This window comes from Eupeodes corollae, chromosome 1 (genome assembly GCF_945859685.1).
Source record: "Eupeodes corollae chromosome 1, idEupCoro1.1, whole genome shotgun sequence".
In the NCBI taxonomy this organism is placed as follows: Eukaryota; Metazoa; Arthropoda; class Insecta; order Diptera; family Syrphidae; genus Eupeodes; species Eupeodes corollae.
Window position 1 is genome coordinate 31,478,749 of NC_079147.1, and position 22,383 is coordinate 31,501,131.

Consider the following 22,383-nt stretch of genomic DNA (forward strand, 5'->3'; position numbering starts at 1 on the left):
GCTGTAGAGTTTCCGGTGATTGCGCAAACATGACTATATCATCTTAGAACAGAAATGCCTTAATAGGCATCCTTGCGAAATCCACTCCACCCGGCAGGTAGTCTAAAAGGTAATCAATGATTAATGAAAACAAGGCAGGGGCTTAATGTACAACCTTGTCTCACTCCCGATGAGGTTTCAAACCAGTCCGAGAGTTCTTCACCTGTCAATACAGCCGCCCTTGTTCCGCTCAAGAACGCGACCAAACTTCAATGAAATCAAAAGACTATACAGCTTATAGAATAGTGCACCTCTTTCGATTGTATCAAAAGCTGCTTTAAAATCGATAAAAAATACATACAGCTTTTTAATTTGCTTCAAAAAATTGTCCGCCAAGCTCCTGAATATGAAAACTCTATCTATTGCTGAGTATCTTAGTCTGAATCTAGCCTGGAGCTCCATCAGCAAGTTTCCGGTATCAATCCAACTAACAAAACGCGTCTTGTAAGATGCATTTAAAAAGGAAATCCCTCTGTAGTTAGCTGCATCAACCAACGCTCTTTTTTTGTGGATTGGAAATATAATAGCATCTCGAAATTCATCTGGCGACGATTCTCACTCCAAAACTGTATTAAAAAGTTTTATAAGGTGTTCTTTGAGCATGACAGTCCAATATTTAAAAAAAATTCACATGAATACCATTCGATCCGGCTGCTTTTCCATTGGTTCTAGATATGAATTGTTTAAATAAAAGTCATAGGTTTAATTTTGAATAACCCGGTATTTAAGAAGCTGTCATCTTCTGACATTTTAAAAGTAAAAACAACGCCATTACTTTCAAAATGGCAACCGTCGGAAAGTACCTTCCAGGTCGGAATTGTAAAATTTGATTACAAGTTTGAACTGTTACAACAAGTTGGTGATGTTGCTCAAGAACAACTTATTGTTGCTTTTGTTTGAAGTTCTATCGAAATCCCAGGTTTGTCGACTTCTTATCGCCCATGTAGAGGTAAGAGGTTTTTTTTGCTCTCATATTTATAGTTCGTTAAATGGAGAATTTTAGTTGAGAAGCATTTCCATCCTTAACCTGTCACTGTTGTGTAAAATTTTTTGGCTGTGGTCCTATTTATTCAAAAATGAGACTGTCGTAACTTGACGGTGAATGGGTCACTGTTTAATGACAATGGTCACATTATTATTAATAATTTACATGATTAAGATGTCCTTACTTCGAATCTTACCTTTAAATTTGTCTATCACATCAGGTTTTTAAAATGTGTCCCCAACCGAAAACGGTATTTTATAGGCTACTATAACTCAAAATACCTGTTAACAAATTACAAATAAAAATTTTTCTCTTCTAGATACAATTTAAATCTTACTTTGTCTCTGAAAATTCTCATTAGATATGAGTCTTTATTTGACTCTCTATGAAGCTTTTAGCAAACTTTGAATTTAATACTTCATAGTTTCAAAGTACATTTTTAGAGCTGGTTTTTAATAAAAACTTTAATTTAACTATTTGTTCAAGAATTATTTAGACAACAGATTCGTTAAAAGAACTAAACTTACTTTTTTTTTGTAGAAAACCGTTTTATCATAAATGCTTTAGAGTTCCTTTATGTAAGACATGATAAATCTTAAATGTTATGAAGATTTTTTGAACATTAAATGTAATAATATATGTACATATTTCAACTCAATCTTGAAGAAAAGGATTATATTGTTTTGAAAACCATCACGGATTTCATTTAAAAAAACTACTTCATAAATTTAGACAGCCACAAAAACCCTTATGCACGTGTTTTTCGAATTTTTAAAAGTAATATTTCAAAAACTTGACATGGTATATTAATTTCGAAGTCATTAAAAAGTCAATTTATTGACAGTTAGAAAATCTGGCTATAAAAGTTTTACGACAATCATAATTTGAAAGAAAAGTTTACTGACCGCTTTTTTTGCTCACATTGGTAACCGAAAGGATATGGTGCTGCAACCGTAATCGTGTGGCCAATTTGGCCTGGCTTTTGATTGATGATGTTATCGCAACACTTTCATCAATGAAGATACCTACCTTGAAGTATTAAACTTACGTAAAAGAAGAAGGCACCCTTCTCTCAACAATAAAATTAAATTATTTACTTTACTTACTTTATTTAATGTCACAAAGGCACCGTTTTTGGAATACCCTGTTGATCTTAGGCTTCATTTTTATGCACTAAGAATTTATTTAATTTCATAAAATGTATCGAAAATTTTATATATTTTTCATATGACGTACAATTCAAAATAAGAGAACATAAACGTGATAGAATTTCTTCGACTTCTCTCTTAGCTCTTAAGATATTAGGTATGAAATTTGACTGAAATTCGATACCATTTTATTTTCAATAGAACAATTGATTGTGCAAACCCAAAAAAAAAACATTTGTGACCTGAATTGCTTCAATCAAATACAAATATTTAGATTATGTACATACATATGTATGTATGTACATATCTAAGAGCAAAAATAAGTTCACATGGTTTTAATCATTTATAACTCAAGCTCAATCAAATAAAAATAAAATGTTTGTATAATTTATTTGAAAAAATGTGTCAAACAAAAAAAAAAGTTTTTATTTCAAATTTGCTTAAATTTCAAACTAGAATGTTTTGCATTAAGCTACAATAAGTGTAAAAAAAGGCAAAATAACGACCTTTACTCTTATGGAAAAGCAAAAAACGGAAGTAAAATCAACTTTTAATTTTTATGATAATCCATGGTCTGCCATCAACTCATCAGTCAATATTTGTTCATATGTTTGATAAGATATCATCAGCAAACAATTCAAAATTTAAGATTATCAAAATAATTTAGTTCTTACCAAATAAAATACAAGTTGCTGTTTAATCTAATAAACTGGGTAGCGTACACCTGATGTCTACTTAATATCAGATATTTTTTTATAAAATACGATTAGACGTTAATTCTATTTTATGAAGACACCTGTAGATTGGTTGATTATAGTTTTATTACTAAATAATTTTATGGGGTATTGATGTATAATATTTGTAGTCATATGATTATTTTCTAATTACCAACAACTTTTTTTATGTATTTAATTTTTCAAGTTGTTAATTTTTGTGTTATTTTTTTTTTTTTTTCAGAATAAAATAAAGCACAATGGCCTTAATAATGAAATATATTGATAGCATGCAAAGATACATGGACTCATATGGTGGTAAGTTTATAGATTTTTATTAATTTTAAATTATCATAAATTCATAATTTATCATTATCATACTCTAGTACATTCTGAATTCTGACCCTGATAGATAGGTTTTAGATACCTATGAATCTTCATTCTTGAATTTTAATGAAGAAAAAAACATGATTGAGGTATAATGTCAATGTCAATGTCAGATTTTATGAAAGAATCAAGAAGTATACTATTTCTATTTTATGTAGTAAAGCTATGTTGGTCAGTAGGTAAAATCTATTGTCTGGTTAATGACCTTATTTAACTGTGTGTTTACATCAATTTTGTTTTTTTCTTTTTTGTTCTTGTATTTTTTTTTTGGTTATAATAAGCTTAACGTTGTTTTGAATAGTTTGTTTTTAATATTAATCAATAAAATTTGGTATGTTTCCAATACGAGTATTTTTAAAAATAAACCTTAGGCATATCCAAGAAATTAGGTCAATGAAGTTAATGAATTGAAAACATTTTAAAAAACATAGAAATCTTGACCCTGAAGGGATAAGACCATCATGTAAAAAATTCAACTGACTATTATTGTAAAATTTACAAAGAATTGAGCTTAACAAAATAAAAATACTTAATTTTCATGTTACCGAATTGTTGTTTTCAATTAACAGAAAATAAAAAAAATAATAAACAAAAATGTGTCACCTCTAATATTTTACAATTAAAAATTATACTATATCAGAATAATTGCACTCTTACAAAAATTATGTTTTCGACTCCTGGTAAAATTTGTCGAACAAATAACCCCTAAAATAAATTTTTGAATTAATAATCTTGAAAACAAGAAATTATTGAATTTAAACATTTTTATAACGTCATGTTTTTTAAGATATTCCTTTTTTAAATTTAATCCTACAAAAGTTTTTTTTTAAATAAGACAAAAACTGTTTTCGATATCAATGAGCTTTTATTCGTTCGATAATCGTACGAAGCTTATCCCAATGACGACCCATAAACTACACCAAACCGTATTTTTTTCGGGATGCAATAATGACTCATGGAGTACGTGTGGATTTCTGCCTGACCAATGCCGCGTGTTTTGTTTATTGACGAAGCCATTCAGCCAGAAATGACCCTCATCGCAGAAGATGATTTTTCCATGAAAATCCGAATTATTTTCAATCTGTTGCTTCAAGCGGCCAAGCGGATTTAGTTCTTGAAATGCCCAACGTTTGAGAATGACGCGTGAGAGTATAATTTGAGCTTCCTGCAACTGAAGTCTCAGCGGCAGCAATATTCTCCACACTATGGGCACTTTTTTGTCTCACTGGCACGGAAACATTTTGCACTGTGCCTGTAGATTCAAATTTTCCACTAGACGCTCAATTGTTGATTTGCTAGGATGTTTATGACGACCATAAATTGGACGTAGACTTTCTGACGTAGACACTGATTTCTAATTTCGGTAGAATTTGTACAGCAAAAACTTGTCCCAACAGTTAACATTTTTTCACCAGTCAGCTTTAGCTTTGTGAACTGCAACTGCAAAATGTTGTTATAAATTTAATCAATTTCATGGTTCAATTTTCTTAAATGTCCTCCTTATAACTTGTCAAATTTCAAAAACTGACATCTTCAAAAGTGAAAAACAAACAATTAATTCGAAATGATACTTCTTATTAGAAAACTCTGTATTACAATTTTTGTCAACTATGTTAGTAAATTTGTAAAGGAAAAAATAATAAACAGAATACTCTTCTTGAAAATGCCGAAAAAAGTCTATTTTACAACCAACTTTCCGCGTCAGGTTTCTCTAAACATCACTTAATATATTTAACCTACGATATACAATTTGATTTAGCAGAAACTATTATAAGTTATAGGGGTTTTCAGGCGATTGACTATGAGAATCTGCAATATGACGTTGAGAATATAACGTGGAAAGAAGTTTATCAAATGCAGTCTATAAACCAACAGGTAGAGTTTCTGCAGGGTTATTTGTATGAGCTCTATTGTCGTCATGTCCCTCTTAAGTTCAAAAGGATTGCTTGTAGCTCTTCGCCTTGACTGAATAGATCTATAGCTGATTTCATTCAAAAACGAAATCTTATCTATAGTCGTTGGAAGCGCTTTAAACTTGATGTGTTTTATGAAAGATTTCGTTCTCTCCTTAATTTAGTTGTGCTTTGTATCAAAACAGCCAAACGACAGTACAATACAAATGTATTGAATCCTGATAACCAATCCGGAAAAAATGTATGGAAACATTTTCGAAAACTAGGTAATGGTAAACGACTCATAGAGACAGTTTGTGTCTATATCCGATCCTTCAACAAATAATAAATTAAGTACTCAAGACTCAGAGCATTTTAATTCGATTGAAAATGCTAATGATTCTGGACAATGTTTTTACTTTATTCATTTCACCGAAGAAGATATAGTAGATGCTATTTTATCTATTAAGTCGAACGCGGTGGGGATAAATGAAGTAAATCCTAAATTTTTGAAAATTGTTCTGCCTCAAAGCCTAAAATTTATAACTCTATAATTCATTCAACACTATATTATGTACTTGCGAGTATCCAAGACTATGGAAAATGCCAAGATACTTCCAAATCTTAAGACAAAAAACTCTGCTAACCCTGAATACCATGGTCTATTGCTATATTGAAATACCTGTCAAAAGTTTTCGAAAAGTCGATTTTAAAACAAATCCAAGCATACCTAAATACAAATCGCCTTTTATATTCAAACCAATCAGGTTTTTAAGAAAGCAGCAGTTGCAACCCTGCTCTTCTACTTGTTGGAGATGATATTCGAAGATCGATGGACACTAATTGTGCTAGTTTTTTAACGTTGTTGGACTTTTCCAAAGCGTTTGGCACGGATGATCACTTTACACTTTGTAAAAAGCTTAGAGATGATTTCGGTTTTTCTTCTTATGCAGTAAAACTTTTGCACTAATACTTTACCGATCGTCAGCAATGTGTGGCTGTGGGAAGCCAGTTGTCGTCATATCTTGCAGTACCTGCAGAAGTGCCACAGGAACCTGGGGATAATTTTCAACTAACTTGGACTCATCATGCAGCTACTACAATAGTAAACTATATAGTGCTTTGCACCTATAATGGTCAACCCAAAAGTATGTTTCTGTCAAAACAAAGATGTTGCTTTGTCAAAGCACTCCTGCTACCCATTTTGTTGTACGGATGTAAAGTTTTTTGTTGTGTTGACTCCTCAACAAGGCGAAAACTTAATGTCATTTACAACAATCTTGCAAGATACATCGTCAATAAAAGATATTTCGAGCATATTTCTATTTACTTAAAACAAATAATTGGGTTTGACTTTCGATAATCTCTTAAATTTAGGTCATTTATCCATTTACATGTAATAATGCAGTCTCGTTAACCTGAGTACCTGTACAACCGATTAGTTTTTGGAAGTTCACTTAGAACCGAGGTCCTAATTCAACCCAGATTTTATTGCCTTCAATCACAGCGTAGTTTTTTTGTCCATGCCACTCAATTATGGAACACTTTACCAACAACGATCACAAGCATCATTAACGCGAACACATTGAAAACCCGTCTTTTTAAACACTTGGCCAGTAATACTTAAGCAAAAAGAGTAAAAATGAATATTTTTAAATTCTATTAACATAAACTTAAAACTAAATAATTAGTATGTATATTTTGCTTTATTAAACATTTTCGAATATTCTAAAATATTGTAAAGCCTTCACTTATAATAAGATTCTAATCTTAATGTGAAATTCTCATTAATAAATACAAAATACAAATACGAATACAAAAGAAATCGATTCAAAAATCTTGAGGATAAATAAATGCATTGGCTTCATAATTATTTCTTTTTATATACACATAGTCCAAAAAGTCTATGTACAGCAGCATTCTATTGCTTGATTCTGACATAAAATATTTACTACAAAAACATACAAAAATTAGGTGATAACCAAACCGTAAAAACAAAATCCTTGTATTTTTGGAAAGCCTACAAAAATTAAGAGATTTGATTTAAGATCCTGTTTTTTGGCCCATAAATTAATTCGTAATCTGTAGTTGAGAAGTACCAATACAAATTATTCTAAAGTGACGAACATTAAATTACATCACAATTCAAATAGAAGTTTTAAATCCAAAACAGCCAAGTGTCTGTCATCATTTTTTTGTGATTCAATTTTTAAATCTTCTATATAAAGATACCTCGAGTATGTTTTCAGCTAAATTTTGAGCTTTGATTACAAAAAACCAATGTTATTTTAATATTATTAGACCTTCTACACACACAGCAGAAATTTCAAATATTTTTTAATCTTTTTGGTGCTTTTTAAACATCTCGTTGCAATATAATAGAGGCATCTTAATTTTAATTAATCAATATCACTGCACATTTGATAAATGCCCCTTGTACTCATATTGGAAAATACGTAGGCTGCCCATGACAAAATGCTTCACAAGAAGCTACACAGAAGTGTAAAACATATTATTTAAACAACTTTGTTTAAAAAATTAAGTGATTCATATACGTTTCTTATATAAGATGTCAATAACAACAAAAGATAAATCTTACAATCTAAATAAATAATCTGCCAAAATTTACAAAATATTGAACCCCAATGCACTTCCTAAAAGAACTTGTGCTAAAAAAAAAAACAAAGATTTACCACTTCCCACTTTTTGAAGATAACATAAGTTGAATGATTTTTGAATGACTTGATTCATTAAGTTTTTTTTTTGAGAAATTCTTATAAATTGAGAACAGCTTAATTAACCACACTTAAACTCTTATACAAACTTACACTTTTGATTCTTGATTGATTATCTACTTCAGTGATTTTTATTTAATAAATTACACTTCAGATAAGGAAGGGATAAACAAACAAAACATTTCTGCTAAGTTTTCGACAACCATAACCATAACCACACATTGCACATTGCCGGACTTTGATCATAAAAATCAAATGCAGGTTCTTATTCTACAAGACGTTTTTACATCTCTCATGATCAAATGAATTCTAAACGTTTAAGCAAGATACGTCTTTTAAACGATTGATATTAATTGATTTACCGAAATTTCGAAATTTTACCGTGAATTAATCAAACAATTTTTTGGCTATCATCACAAATCAAAACAAATTGATAAATGAATATTGATGAGCCACCAGTAAAAACCATTCCAAGCTGAAATAAATGAGGCCATTCTGCTAACAGAATCTCCGGAAAAATTGGACGCTCCCATTCTCATTTAAGACATGATAATTACCAAGGCGGGTTCATATGAAACATACTAATTTAATAAGCTAATATCTTTTCATTACAAAAAAGTTAATCCAGCACTGGATGATGAATATTTTTGCCGGTTCATTGAACTACATAAGCAATCATCAAACACTATAAGTTCAATATATGCAATATTTATTCAGAACTTTCAAATCTCTTCATCTTTATAAGACTCAACAACGTGTTAAGGAAAATACATAAATATGATAAATGATGATGATTATCCTTTGTTAATCTGGAATTTGTTTGCTTTGATATAAACATTTGTAAAGCTTCTGTCTGAATATCATTCTAAATTAAAACCTCAACTGAATCATAAAATAATCAAAGGAATCAACCAATTCAAATTAGTTTTTTCTTATTTCATTAATATGCTACAATTAACCGCCCAACTGAAACAATTCCATTCATCATCTGTCTGAGTCTAGCATATTTAATGAATATTACATTCATATGAATATCTGAGGCTTAACTATATAAGTTGGAATAGTCTACATCTATTTATAAGGCTATTTAATTATTGGAATACCTACAGAAATGACAACAAAATTATATGGTTTAAGTTTTTCTACTATATGACAGTGTAATAAGTAGTTGTATAGGTAAGAGGTACGTGCCATAAAGGTGTGATAATATAGTCGCAATAGATTGAAATTATGTCAAAAGGGGATGGGTTCGTAAAGCTCTAAATACCTCCAGAATGGCAGAATGGAAAATTTTATGAAACACAGATCTCCAGTTGCATCACTCACGCGCTTCCCCGATGATTTTTTTTTATAGTTGAGAGCTTGAGGTTCATTGTTATGGATTGTGTAACGCTTGGCCGACTTTGATTTATAATTCAAAAGTACATGTCTCTAATGGAGATGGCTCACTTAAAGCTTGGTTAAAGTTCTATACAATGGATATTTTTGTTCCGATGTTGCTAATGTTTTTAGAGTTATAGAAGTTCTGGATAGCTTTTATTGAACAATTTGTAAGCTATTAATTCTGAAACATTTTATGGGTTTTTGGAGAATGTACAATTCAATAAAACTGAATTATTGTAGTTATTTATTCGACATTAGAAGCATTTTTTGAGGTCTGCAAAACACAAACACCTTTCCTCCAATAAATATTGATTTAAGCAAATATTAAATTCAAGAAAGCATAGAATCTTGTAGTAAATTAAAAAACAAAGCGTAAAAAGAGTCGTGACAGTCTTAAATGTTTAGCTCCTGTTCAAAATAAAAGGAACTTTTAGGATACGTTTAAACAAAAATCAAAAATTAAAATTGATGTTCGATTCTTGATATCTCCTGAATAATTGAAGAACTTTAAATAATACATTTTGTTGTTGACAAAAGATTACATTCTTAGAAAAATCCAACAAATTTTTGTATGTACAAGAAATACAAACATTAAAAAATAAATCTACAAGAAATAGTACTCAAATTTTATAAAATTTGATGTTCGGCTCTTGATATCCCTCAAATTAATTTCATTCATCCAATTTGTAAAAATTTCAGAAACGCTACTAAAATTGGTAAAAATTTGTTTTCGACTAAAAATCTATTTAACAAAACTATGTTTTCAAACTAAACTATTTCTTAAAATGAAAAATATTGTCGGTAATTTTAAAATTTTTAAAAATAATTAAACTAACATCTTTTTTAACCCAACCCTAAAAACTTTAAAGCAAGACAAATCGACAGACGTGATGGGAAGTTATCAGTGTGGGTCACATCCCAGCCTCATTTTTGTTGAAAAATTCAATTAACAACATTTTTTTATAAAACACGAATACAAGACACGAATAAACAACAAAAAAGTGATAAGAAATGGTTTTCGACTCAAGTATTATGATAAAAAAGAAATATTTCAAGACTTCAAGATTTTTCATCTCACACAAAATTTTGTCATCAATATATTATTGAACTTTTAGACAAATCAACTGACGGAATTGGAAGTTTTTAATTAAAGTAAACCTCAATTTTATTAGTTTGCAAAGACTCAACTCAGCAATAATAAACTCGAAAATGCTTAGAAAGTTTCTAACCCAGTAATTTGTGTCAATTTCCTGGAAATATTCGTTTATTAGTTTTCATGTTTTAAAGTCTAAGTATTTTTTCTAGTTGTGAGAGGTATTTGCAATGTTTTTAAAACCCTGAATGAAAATTTTAAAATCATTTCGAATTAACCTTGACCTTGACTTTATCTTCTTCCTTTAAGTGCAGCTGGCGTTAAGCAATTTCTTAAAATATTTATTTATAATATTTTTATGGTAAAGCGGGTGCTTCAGATCGAATACAAAATTGCATAATTTATGAGTAATAAGTAGTGATAACGCATTTTTAATCAACAAATTAAATATTCATTTAGTTATCAGAAAAATAAATACGATAAAATAATTAATGATTGAAAGAATAATTATTCATTTAAGAGTTCCTCTTAGCCTGGAAAATTTTTCAATGTAAAATTGACATTATTTTACGACATAAAATACCTCTTACAGTTTAGTCATTTCTCATCGCAAATATTTGAAAAAAATATGTGCAGTTACAAATCTCCATCAATCAAAGCCTAAGTACTTTTCGGAGAACCAACATAATTTTATCTAATTGGAACAATAAAACTCATACAAAACTACTCGTATTGTGAAAACAGCTACCATACCTATAGCATAAAAATTCATTGAAATTTGTAATGTTAATACCACTTATAGCCATACAATTATCGTCCATAAGTTTCGATTAATCTCTGAATGAATTCTCTCAACAAAATTACTATTCCAAAATTGTCCGAAAGCTTTTTTTTCAATTGAGAATCTAAGTATTTTGCGTTAAGCTTTGAATTAATTAAATAGCAAATTAAACAACCTTTTTTACCTCTTATGGATTCCTTTGTTCTATATTCTCAAGTTAAATAACTAAAATGTATTTATAAAAACAACAGAGTTTATTTTTAGAATATATATTTGCCATTTACAACCTATTTCCTGTTTACTTTACGAACTTAATGTGAACGTTTTTGAACAATTCGCATAATATTGTATCCTTATATGTTTTCAAGTTTATGTTTTTATAAATGGTCATTTCAAGATCAATGTTATTTGAAACAATGCTTCACAGTTATACGTTAACGAACAATTATTCCCAATAAACATTGACGTACATTTTAAGTGATATTTAAGTCTTATTTTAAAGAGAGTGTGAAAAGTGTTTTCTATTGAATATTTATATTTTGAAATCACCCTATTTTATTTAACCTCTAAGCTATTTCTTAACGCTTTGCCATTTTATCTATAGCTTGAGAACTTAACTATAATTTTCCTTTGGGAATTACCACCTGTTGTCTTTTCAACAAGATACGCCTACCGCAGGCTGATAAATAGAATTACGAATTGATTAGAATCGATTGGTTTATGAGAGAAACCAAATTTAAACTGCGGAAGTTATAAGAATTTAAGTTAAACTGATTTCTTAAGAAATACACAATAATTCATTTTAAGCTTTTAAAAATTATTTTAAATATCAAAATCATATTCCTCCTTATAATGCATTTTTTATTAATAAACATTATATACTTATCAAAAACCTTAATACAAATTTTCTTTGTTTTTATTTTTAGATTCTAGGACAAAGGATTGGCCAATGATGTCATCACCATTTCCAACATTAGCGGCATGCCTAACTTATGTTTACCTTGTCAAGGTATGTAAATATAAAAAACAATTGACTAACAACACATTTTAATAACATTTACTTAATGCTTAATTATTATAATAAAACAATTTAAAAAAATATTATAATATCATGTAAGGATTAAATAGAACTGGTCAATAATGTTTTTTTACTGGAAATAAATATTGCTCTTTTCCATTGTGTTTTGACGGCTTTAATTCAAATCCGACCACAAAATTGATGTATCACGTCAGGTTTTTTAGATATTACTTTTTATTATTCGAAAAGAACGTAGTTTTTTGTCAAAAAATCCGTGATAATCGTCCAAATTAATTCATTTAACATTCAAAAATCTTTATCAGTTGTTAGATTTTACTTGTCTTACAAAAATCTGAAAGAAATGCTTGACCAATTATTCTAGAATGGTTTTCAACAGAAAAAGGTAAAATGGTTTTAAAAGACAGTTTTTCTATAACGATTTTGATGTCTAAATAATTCCAAAATATTAAGTTTTTGAAATGTATTTAAAAGTATAAAAATAATGCTCAAAAGGGTTAAACTTGATAAAATAGTTAAAATTAAAGTTTGATTTTGTAATCAGCACAAAAACGTGATTTTAAAAACTATGAAAGTAATAAATTTAAGGTTCGCTCTAAACTTCATATTCGGAAGATAGAGAGTTTTGCTTTGCAAAATCATCATATATATTTATAGTTTAGACCCCCTTTTTGCTTGTTTTTAATATATTAAAAACGGCATGTTTTTAAAACCTTATGTGATAAGGAAATTTGAAGGTAAGATTCGCATTAAAAACTTCTTACAGGACAGAAAAATAAGTTATTAGGAATACAATTTTTTAAACGATGGATAACTTTTAAGACATTTTGCCTTTTTGTCTTACAAATGCTTAATCATAAATAGTAAAGTTTAAGACAAAGAATGACTTAGTATGAAGAATTTGTATACTAAAAATATTTAAACTAAGTATTAAAGATGGGATAAGCAACTTTCAATTCGAAATAAAAATTGTCAATATCCGAAATACTAAATTTAATTAAACTCCGTCGTAAATTGTCCTCCAAATATAAGCATTTCCCTTCACTTTTAACGGGGTTATTTTTTGTCGTGCTCGTAACCATTCACCTTTCGTTACACATAGAGCTTAAGAAAGATTTTGTACGTCTAAGATAAGCACCAACTAGTCCTTTCGAATACTTCGAAGTAGCTTGCGTTCTATTGGAGTCACCAGCAAGCAGATTTTTCATAATTTCTTTGACCCTTATGATCTGAACCGTGTTTTTACATTAGATAACGATAAGACTTCTAACTTTACATTTAATGCCAACATTTGATACAGAAATTTCTTTGATTTTGAAATCGTCTTTAAGTATAATTTGCTATTCTTTCTCTTAAGTTTAATTCCAAAGGTGATGATAGTGACATCATTTAATTCATATAAATGATAATACCCTAATTAATATCCACTTAACCCACATAATACATTTTGTACAATTAGCTGATGACTCCTTGATTGCTGGAAACTTGGGAAAGTTGTTCCTGGTACCAAAAAAGTCCTACTATTGTTGTTTTTCTTACTTCCTGCTAACTAGCATCTTACCCTGCCTGTCAAAGATCTATAAAAAGTTCTTAGCGGAGCAAATATCGAACCATATTTGACATCATAGTCTACTCTCTTCTCTTCAGTACATTCGGGTTTCTGTCCTTATCATAGCTGTACTACAGGAATGGTTTTGCAAGGCCTTTGACAGATTTAACTACAAAATGTTGTGTATTAAGCTGAATCTGTACTTTTGCTTCAGTAGATGATCGTCGAGCTTAATTAAAAAAAGGAAAAAGTTGGTGACGATTTCTGTGATTCAATGAATTTGCTGGCTGGAGTTCCTCAAGGCTCAATTTTAGGCCCTTTACTATTTCCCATATTCATTTTCGACTTCCCTCAAGTTTGTCGTTGTGTCACTTTACATCTTTATGCCGATTATGTTCAACTACCGCTTTCCAGACCATTTTACTTGTTGGAGGACCTCCTCTGTACTGTAGAGTCATTTATGATCTTTCAGAAATCTATAACTGGTCCTTGTACAATTACTTAATGCTTAATCCGAACAAATCGCAGATCATAGCTATCTTTAAAAAGAAATTGTATGTCATTAGTATATCACCTGTCTTCTTATCATGTTTAAACTTAAATTTGAGTCTGTCACTAATTTAGGTTTCACATTAAATTAGACTCTCAATGAAAAAGATCATGTCAATCTATCAATTATGCGTTTTAATGGTGACCTGCGCAAGTCAAATTTCTTTTCTAACTTGATTCCTGTTGATACCAAGGTCCGGTTTATTACATCTTTGCTACTACCTATCATTGGTTATAATGGTGTAATTTACTGTAGACTTGATTTACTTCCAATGCAGAAATAAGTTGTTGCTTTTAATTATATGGTGACGTTCGTTTATCGTTTGAGAAGGTTTGACCAAGCTTATACTGAATTTGATATGAAAAAGTTCTTTAAAGTTCTTTAGATTCCTCCTTTTATAAACACATTACAAAAATTACGGACTGTTGCTGCAAAATGTTTCAAATGTCAAATTATGGCAGTTTTAAAAGTTTCCAAATAACTCGCAATTCAAAAATAATTAATTATTAGATACAAAATGAACGCACCTTTTTAAAAAAATTAATAAACATTTAATTTATTTTTAATGTTACAAATTGAGTCATAATTTTTGGAAATATATAAACCAACTGACAAAAAATGTATTGTCAGAATTAGAATTATACAATTAGACCATTGAACTTAACTTAATTTGAAATACCACTTTACATCACTAAAAACTTTTGTGTACGCGAAAATTACTAAACCATGAATTTACTTGCATGTCAAAGATAATATCGTTGTATTTTAAATTGATATACAAATTGACAATACAAATTACTGTTTATTCATACCTCAATAAGGAAAATTTTAAATTAATACAAATTTAATACAAATTTTATAGATTCATAGATTAAATATGTTGTCACCTCTATTGTTAAAGTTATTTATCTTTTATGTAATGAGGCTCATAATAATCATCTCTCTTTTATTATAGTTAAATATTTTTTTAATTTATTCGTTTTTTTTTTGTTTTGCAGGTTTTAGGTCCCCGGTTAATGGAAAATCGCAAACCATTCCATCTGCAATACACACTTATAGTTTATAATTTATCACAAGTAATATTTAGTGCATGGCTGTTTTATGAGGTAAGCTATAAAAACATCCTTCATCTAAAAAACTCATTTCTATCCTCCTTTTTTGGCTTCTACCTAAGAACTAATAATGCAATTCTATACTATAATTTAATTAGTATTGTACTTCTTTTTTATAGAAAGGATTTTCGCTTGCGATATGAAAATAATATGTTTTGATATTCAAAAGAGAAAATAAAAACAAAAGAGCAAGAACATCTTTAGGGGACCTCTAACTTTTTTTTTTATTTAAATATTAAATTTTATTTACCTTTTATTTTATTTATTTTGTTTTGTTTTTTCCAAAATTAAATTAAATTGTTTAGTCCTTAATGGGCGGCTGGTGGGGTCAATACAGCTTTAGATGTCAACCAGTGGATTATAGTGATAGTCCAACAGCTAGGAGAGTAAGTGCGAACAGATTACCCAACAAAGAAAAATTAATTAAATTATGCCTTTATATCAATATTATGATATGGTAAATCAATCAAAAAAATTAATTAAATTAATTAAACATTTGAGGCTTTAATTAAAACCTAGATTTCCCGTATATGCGCACTCTCGAAATATTTCAAAATGTTGCGAGTGGTAACAATATTTCTTGCAATTATACGTAAATTTATTAAATTTATATCTTATTTTGGGATGCAAGAAACACACACACTACACACAATATACTACTTCCAACCTACACACAAAACACAAACACCCACACTCTTTTTTTTAAATAACAACAACAAATCAATCAAAAACTACAAAATTTACTACTTTTTTCCAAAAAAAAACCAATAACTGTGCTTTTTCGGAATTAAAACAAAATTTTATTTGTGCGTTTTCTTATTGTAAACGTTACTAATTGGCAATTAAAATAGTATTAATCCAAAAATTGTTTTAACCAAAATTTAAGAATTATAATAATTGGCAAACACACGTATTTATTACACTTTACACACAAAATTTTATACCAACAAAAATATACCTACACGCTTTTTTTTAATCTTATTTCACTATCTTAAAAATTTCAAGACCTTCTATTATAATGATTTTAGCAAATAAAGTTTATTGCAATTAATTATTGTAAATACATAATTTTATATACAAAATTATCTTCTAATACTTAATTGTATAGTTTTTCTAAAATTCGTTTCGGTACTATATCAAAACTAACCGTTACATTTTTCATGGTTTTAAAGCATTCTTTAAAATAAGCTCTTCTTTAATCTACCCTTCAGAAGAATACAATCTTTGGTGATTGCAATTAATTTTGAGTACAAGACATAAAGTGAAATAAATGAATGCAATCTTTAAACAGAAGTCGTGAATTTAAAGATTGCATTCATTTTATTCAATTTAAATTCGCGAAATGGAAGATTGCATTCATTTAATTCAATTTTAGTCTTGGACTCAAAGTGCATGCAATCTTTAAATTGGAATGTAATCTAGAGTTCTAGACTCCAAATAAATTAAATGAATGCAATCTTTTAATTATAATGAAGAAAGACTGTATTCACTTTAAATCGTAGACTCAATTAAAAATTCTTTTTAAAAATGCAAAAAATTAATATGAAGAAACTTAACGGGTGAATTTAGGAGATTGTGAACTTTAGTAATATTACATGAAAGAAATATTATTGAATCGAGTTTTGTATTGTTAACTCAGTCCAATTTTTCACTAATTTGTCCAATAGTAGCTTAAATATTGGCTTTTAGTGCTGCAAAGAGTTTCAATAAAGTTGGCACCAAAATGATTTTACAATACATTGATCGTTAAACGTAAGACAAGATAAGATGTTGGATCTAAATATTCTTCTAATAAGATTGCATAACAGGAGCTCCCTTTTCATTTCCAAAGGAATGAGGACCGATGACGCTGATAGATCAAGTCATTTTATTAATGTATAAAATAAAGATGCTTTAATGGTTTCATGATTGTCTTCTTTCCATAGCTGTATGTGGAAATTTAATAATTTAATGCAGTCATTTAACAACAATGAAGCTTTATCACTAAAAACCGAAAATTGGACGAATTATGCGATAAAAACTTCACGAATAGAATTGTATTTGTTTTTCAAAACAATTTAATTCCTCAAAAAGCTTTCCAGTAGTGTATTTTGTAACTCCAATTATACAAGATCTTTTTGATGGTTTTGGACTGTAACTCACAGATTACTTGAAAAAAACATTTGCTTAAAACTTTTCCAAATGGTAACTTTAAGTGGATGCATATATATTATATATATATATTTTCAAAAACCGATATAAGGAAATAAAATTTCACTGTTTTCTAACGTTGTTCAACCGTAAAGTAACTCATTTTTTCTGTAAAAGACCGTTAAATAGTTACATTTGACTTTTTTTAACAAAAACTTAAAAAGTGTAAAATATTTTTACAAGTTTTTAAATTATAAATTAAAATTAATAAAAGGAAGGTTTTTTGCCTACGAATTCTTGAATATTATCCTTATGGAATATTTATATTTTCCTTATAGAACTTATTTGTATTGAAAATATATTAAAACTTAACCAATCTGTTACTTTCAAAACTTGAAAAATGTTTCTTGAATTTTTAAGATGGCGAAATAAGAATAAAATATAAAAAGTTTAGATTTATCATCAGTGTCCTAACGCATACATTTTCCATACATACATTTGTTTTTAAATAAATGTTTGTAATATTTTAATTTGTTCTTACTTTAATAAATTAAAACTTTAAGAAAGGCCACTGATTGTTAAAGACTACACACTCCATTTTTCAGCACAAAAATTAACACACAAAACAGTGTTTTCACAATAAATTAATACAAACAACGTTCTCAAAAAAATTAAATTATATAAAGAACTTTTTAGTTAAGTTCAAAAATGTGGTTGGTTATAAAATTAAAAGAAATAAAAGTAGTTTCCCTGGTAAAGTAATAATAATATAATTTAAAAAATGTAGAAGTAGCAACTTCGCTATGATATTTTTAGTAGTTTTGTATAAATTTATGTGTTTTTATTAGAAACAAAATTTTTATTTAAAAAAAATACCCTTTCCGCATTATCAACATGTAAGATAAATAATTTTGCTTTTAAGCTTCTTTATATATATTTTTTTAATAATATTAATTTTGTTTATTTATTTCTATTTTAAAAAGAACATTATTATGCTGTAATGTTCTTTTGCTTTAAATATGTATATTAATTTCGTATTTTTTTATTTATTTTTCTTAAATAAAAAAATGTGTTAGAACTATATTTTTGTGCCTTTAGTAGTTATTTTCTTTAAATCCCAATTAAATATTATAAATACCTATAAATTGCCCAAATTCCCAAGTGTATTTATGTAAACAAAACTAATTATATTCTTTTTAAATAATTGTGTTGTAGCTGTAGATAAATTAATACAAAAATATTAATATCAAAAATCCTATGTGAAATTAAAAATTCTCAAAAAACAGAATTATTTCACAATATTTAAACATTTAACCCCTTATATAAATATATCCTAATACTTTATGTAAGTTAAAAATCGAAAAGTATAGCTTTAAACAAAAAAAACTTTATAAACTAATCAGCTATTTTGTTGTACCTTACCTTACCTTACCATGCCCTGATTTTGAACTTGGAAAGCTTATAACTTTGTTTTAATAATAAATGGTTCTCTATTAAGAGGTTTCATTTTGAATAGCCTTCAACTATTTGAAGTAGTTGGCACTTGAATCTGACATCTTCTGTTTTTTGACAACTAAGTGAAGTTGTTGAAATTTACTACAAAAACGGTGATAGTATATTTTACAAAACTAAATAACTTTTTCGATGTCATCATAAGGAACCATCTGTGGAAGCTAGACTAAAACTGTTGACCAAGTTTAAGCTATTGATGTAAGTTACTGATGATATAAGAAATCAACAATGTGTGTCGCTTAAGAATAACCGAAAAAACGCAGACTATAGCTCGTACTGTTGGTGAAATACAAATTTGTCAATTCTTCGTCAAGTTAAAGATATTCCACAAATGATATTACAGCACATTTTGCCGAATGTTTTTAAAAGTTTAGTAAACATAAGAACTCTAGCCAGTTGAATTGCAAAGTCATCGTATATTCGCTGATTGGGTAATTGAAATGCATCAATATCATCTGGGAGGCTCACTTTCACTTCGAAGGCTTCGTTAATAAGCCCGCCAGATTCGACTTTACTTGATGGGAAATGAGATTTATCCAATTGTTGCGGTGTACAGAGCTAACGAGTTTTAATTAATTATTATTTTAAATGGCCAGAATTGGAAGATATGGATGTGTGTGAATCGACACATTCGGGTCTTCGGAGGCAAGACTTTCAATTAAAGCAGCGATATTTTCAGTGGTACGAGCGAAACGATGATGCACAGGCCTTACAATATTTGTAACCAATCTATATCTATCTATAGCTTGTTAGTTGGACAATTATGTAAACCATAACCTCTTCTTAAAGCACGATATGTGACTATAGGAGAATCACCATTTTTGTAGTAGGTTTTACCAACTTGTATGCGTTGTGCAAATGTTAAGCGATCCATTTTCGAAAATGTCAGACTTTCAACTAAAAAAAATTGGTTAAACATTTCTTGAAAACGCAAAATGTATAACCAGTTCTAAGGCAGTTGTTGTAGACTCAAGTTGTTAGTATTAAACGAATGAATCAAACAAAGGCTGTTACACCAAATCAAAAACCTAAATTGCAATTGTTTGACTTAAGACCCTTCTACCTATAAGACGAAAGAATTTCATATGGAAGTTATCAAGTTACCAAAAGCGTAATCCATAAATAAGCAGACTTGTCATTGAAACTTGTTTAAAAGTTATGGTTCTGCCAACAGCAGCTTCTAAAAAATGATCTTATTGTTTATCAAAATGAGACATCTTATCTAGAAAAACCGTAAATAATTATGAAGTAAAAATAAGCATATTTTTTCTAATTCAAAAAAAAAAAGAAATAGAAAGGCGTACCCATTGAAATGATCTTTTTCAAAAAAAAGGATTTATTCAACATTATGAAAATTATGAAATTATTGGTCATTTTTTAACGAATTTTTCGTTCTATTACTTTTTTGTTTTCTTTTATTTGTGTTGCTTTGTCCGCAAATTTTATAATAATAAAAAAACGTTTAATCTCACTCAAGCACATCAATATTCAAATTGTAAATAAAAACATCTTTCGTAATGAATTTAGGTGAGTTTTTGAAATAATTTCCAGTTTAAAATTTTGCTTTTTTGAGCCAGTAGTCCTTCTTTGGCAAAAACTTTCTCAGTTCGAAATACTGCACTAACTCTCCTGCTCATGAAATTGAGATGACGAATATTTTTAATTTCTGAAGATGCCTTTTTTTACTCCATTTAAAGTTCGAATTGTATTAGTTTCTTAATTTTAAAAATCAATAAAATGTCCTTGTGTAAATTTCATGGTTTTATAGGATGCAATTATAGTTCGTAGAAGCAGAGAAGAAGAAGAAAAAGGGAGATATATTGACAAAAACATATCTACTTAATTTCAAAAGTGAATTTATAAAACAAAACTACAACAAACCGCATTCATAAATCAGACAAAACATTAAAAGACGAAAAACCTTCCACAAGATAATTCAAAAAATTGAAAAAGTAAAACATCATCCAAACAATTTGTTCTTTTTCCTTTCTTTACAATTACAGATAGCTTCTTCCGGTTGGCTAACGGGACATTATAACTTCCGATGTCAGCCAGTCGACTATAGTAATAACCCTAGAACATTAAGGGTATGTGGTAACAGATTCATGTGTGGTACATCATTTTGTTTTATATTTCAAATTTATGTATTTCCTTTGAATTTTCTTTTTTTATTATTACCTAATTATTATTTTTAAATTTATTTAATATTTGTGTACAAAAAATCAAATTAACTCTATTTTATTAATCTAAACTAACAAGAAAGTATTAAAGCTTTGGCATTAATTTAGAAAAATTTGTTTAAATAGTGTTTATATATTTTAATCTAAACTTTAAACAAATGTTGTAAATAACACAAGAAAATTTAAATAATAAAACTTTAAATAACTCGCTCTCGCATAAATTTAAAAGTATTTGTATATTGGTAAACAACGAAAACAAAAATTAATTATTTTAAACAAAACTGACTTTGCTTGTAAAAACAAATTACTTGTAACTTACTAACAGCTTTTGGAAAATTTTGATTTTCTTAGAATGAGGTTTAGAATTTTTTTTAAATAATTTGTATTGTTTAGTTTTTTTTTTAATTTAATTATATTTTCGAGAGAGCTGCAGTTTGATGAATTTAATTTAACGAAATAGTTTTTTTTGCATTGAATTTTTGAATTTATTTAACGAAACATTTATTTTTTAAATATCAGTATTTTTTTTATATATTTTTGAATAGAAATTGAAATTAATACTTTTACCTTTTTTTCCCAATAATTTTCTAACATTTTTTATTGTGGAAATAAATTTAGATGGTGAATGCGTGCTGGTGGTACTATTTTTCAAAATTCACAGAGTTCTTGGACACGGTGAGTAATTTTTTATTAAAAAAAAAATATATATATATTTTTGACGTAAGCTAAATAAATATAAAGTTTCTAATGAGATTATTAAAAAATGCACAAGACATTGACATTTTTCTGTTTTTACCTTAAAATTTTAAACTTATGTTTATATTCAGACTTAAAACTAAATTATTTTCACAAGGCTTAGTTTTTAAAGCATTTTCTAGGTCAAATAGTTAAAGTTCCCTATAAACAAAATTTTGAAGAGTGAAATTAAAATGATTGATTGAAATGATATTGAAATTTATCTTTATCCAAAAAGAAGTGAAAGTCATTTCGTTCAAAAATTTGGAGTCTTAATCATATAACTACAATTTGTGTTCTTGCAAACTAAAAGTGTTGTCAACGAAACTCCATTTGTTAGCTCTTTAGAGAAAGCTATCTTTGCTAGGCAGTTCGCCGCCAATTCAACGCTGCCAATGATGTTATGATTTCGCCTGTACTTGA

General features: G+C 28.3%; 1 protein-coding gene across 5 annotated transcripts in view; it reads left to right on the forward strand.

Moving 5' to 3' along the window:
- The window catches only part of LOC129939780 (elongation of very long chain fatty acids protein AAEL008004), a 168,722-nt gene that overhangs the window by 120,661 nt on the left and 25,678 nt on the right, over positions 1 to 22,383 (forward strand). For 4 of the 5 annotated variants that reach the window (XM_056047917.1, XM_056047918.1, XM_056047920.1 and 1 more), the window contains 5 exons: positions 3,130 to 3,203; positions 12,083 to 12,165; positions 15,290 to 15,397; positions 21,049 to 21,132; positions 21,844 to 21,900. In XM_056047917.1, coding sequence (XP_055903892.1) covers positions 3,146 to 3,203; positions 12,083 to 12,165; positions 15,290 to 15,397; positions 21,049 to 21,132; positions 21,844 to 21,900 — 390 coding nt within the window. In that variant the 5' untranslated portion in view covers positions 3,130 to 3,145. Of the gene's footprint in view, positions 1 to 3,129; positions 3,204 to 12,082; positions 12,166 to 15,289; positions 15,398 to 15,708; positions 15,790 to 21,048; positions 21,133 to 21,843; positions 21,901 to 22,383 lie in introns of all 5 variants that reach the window. The other variant, XM_056047921.1, reaches the window with a different exon arrangement.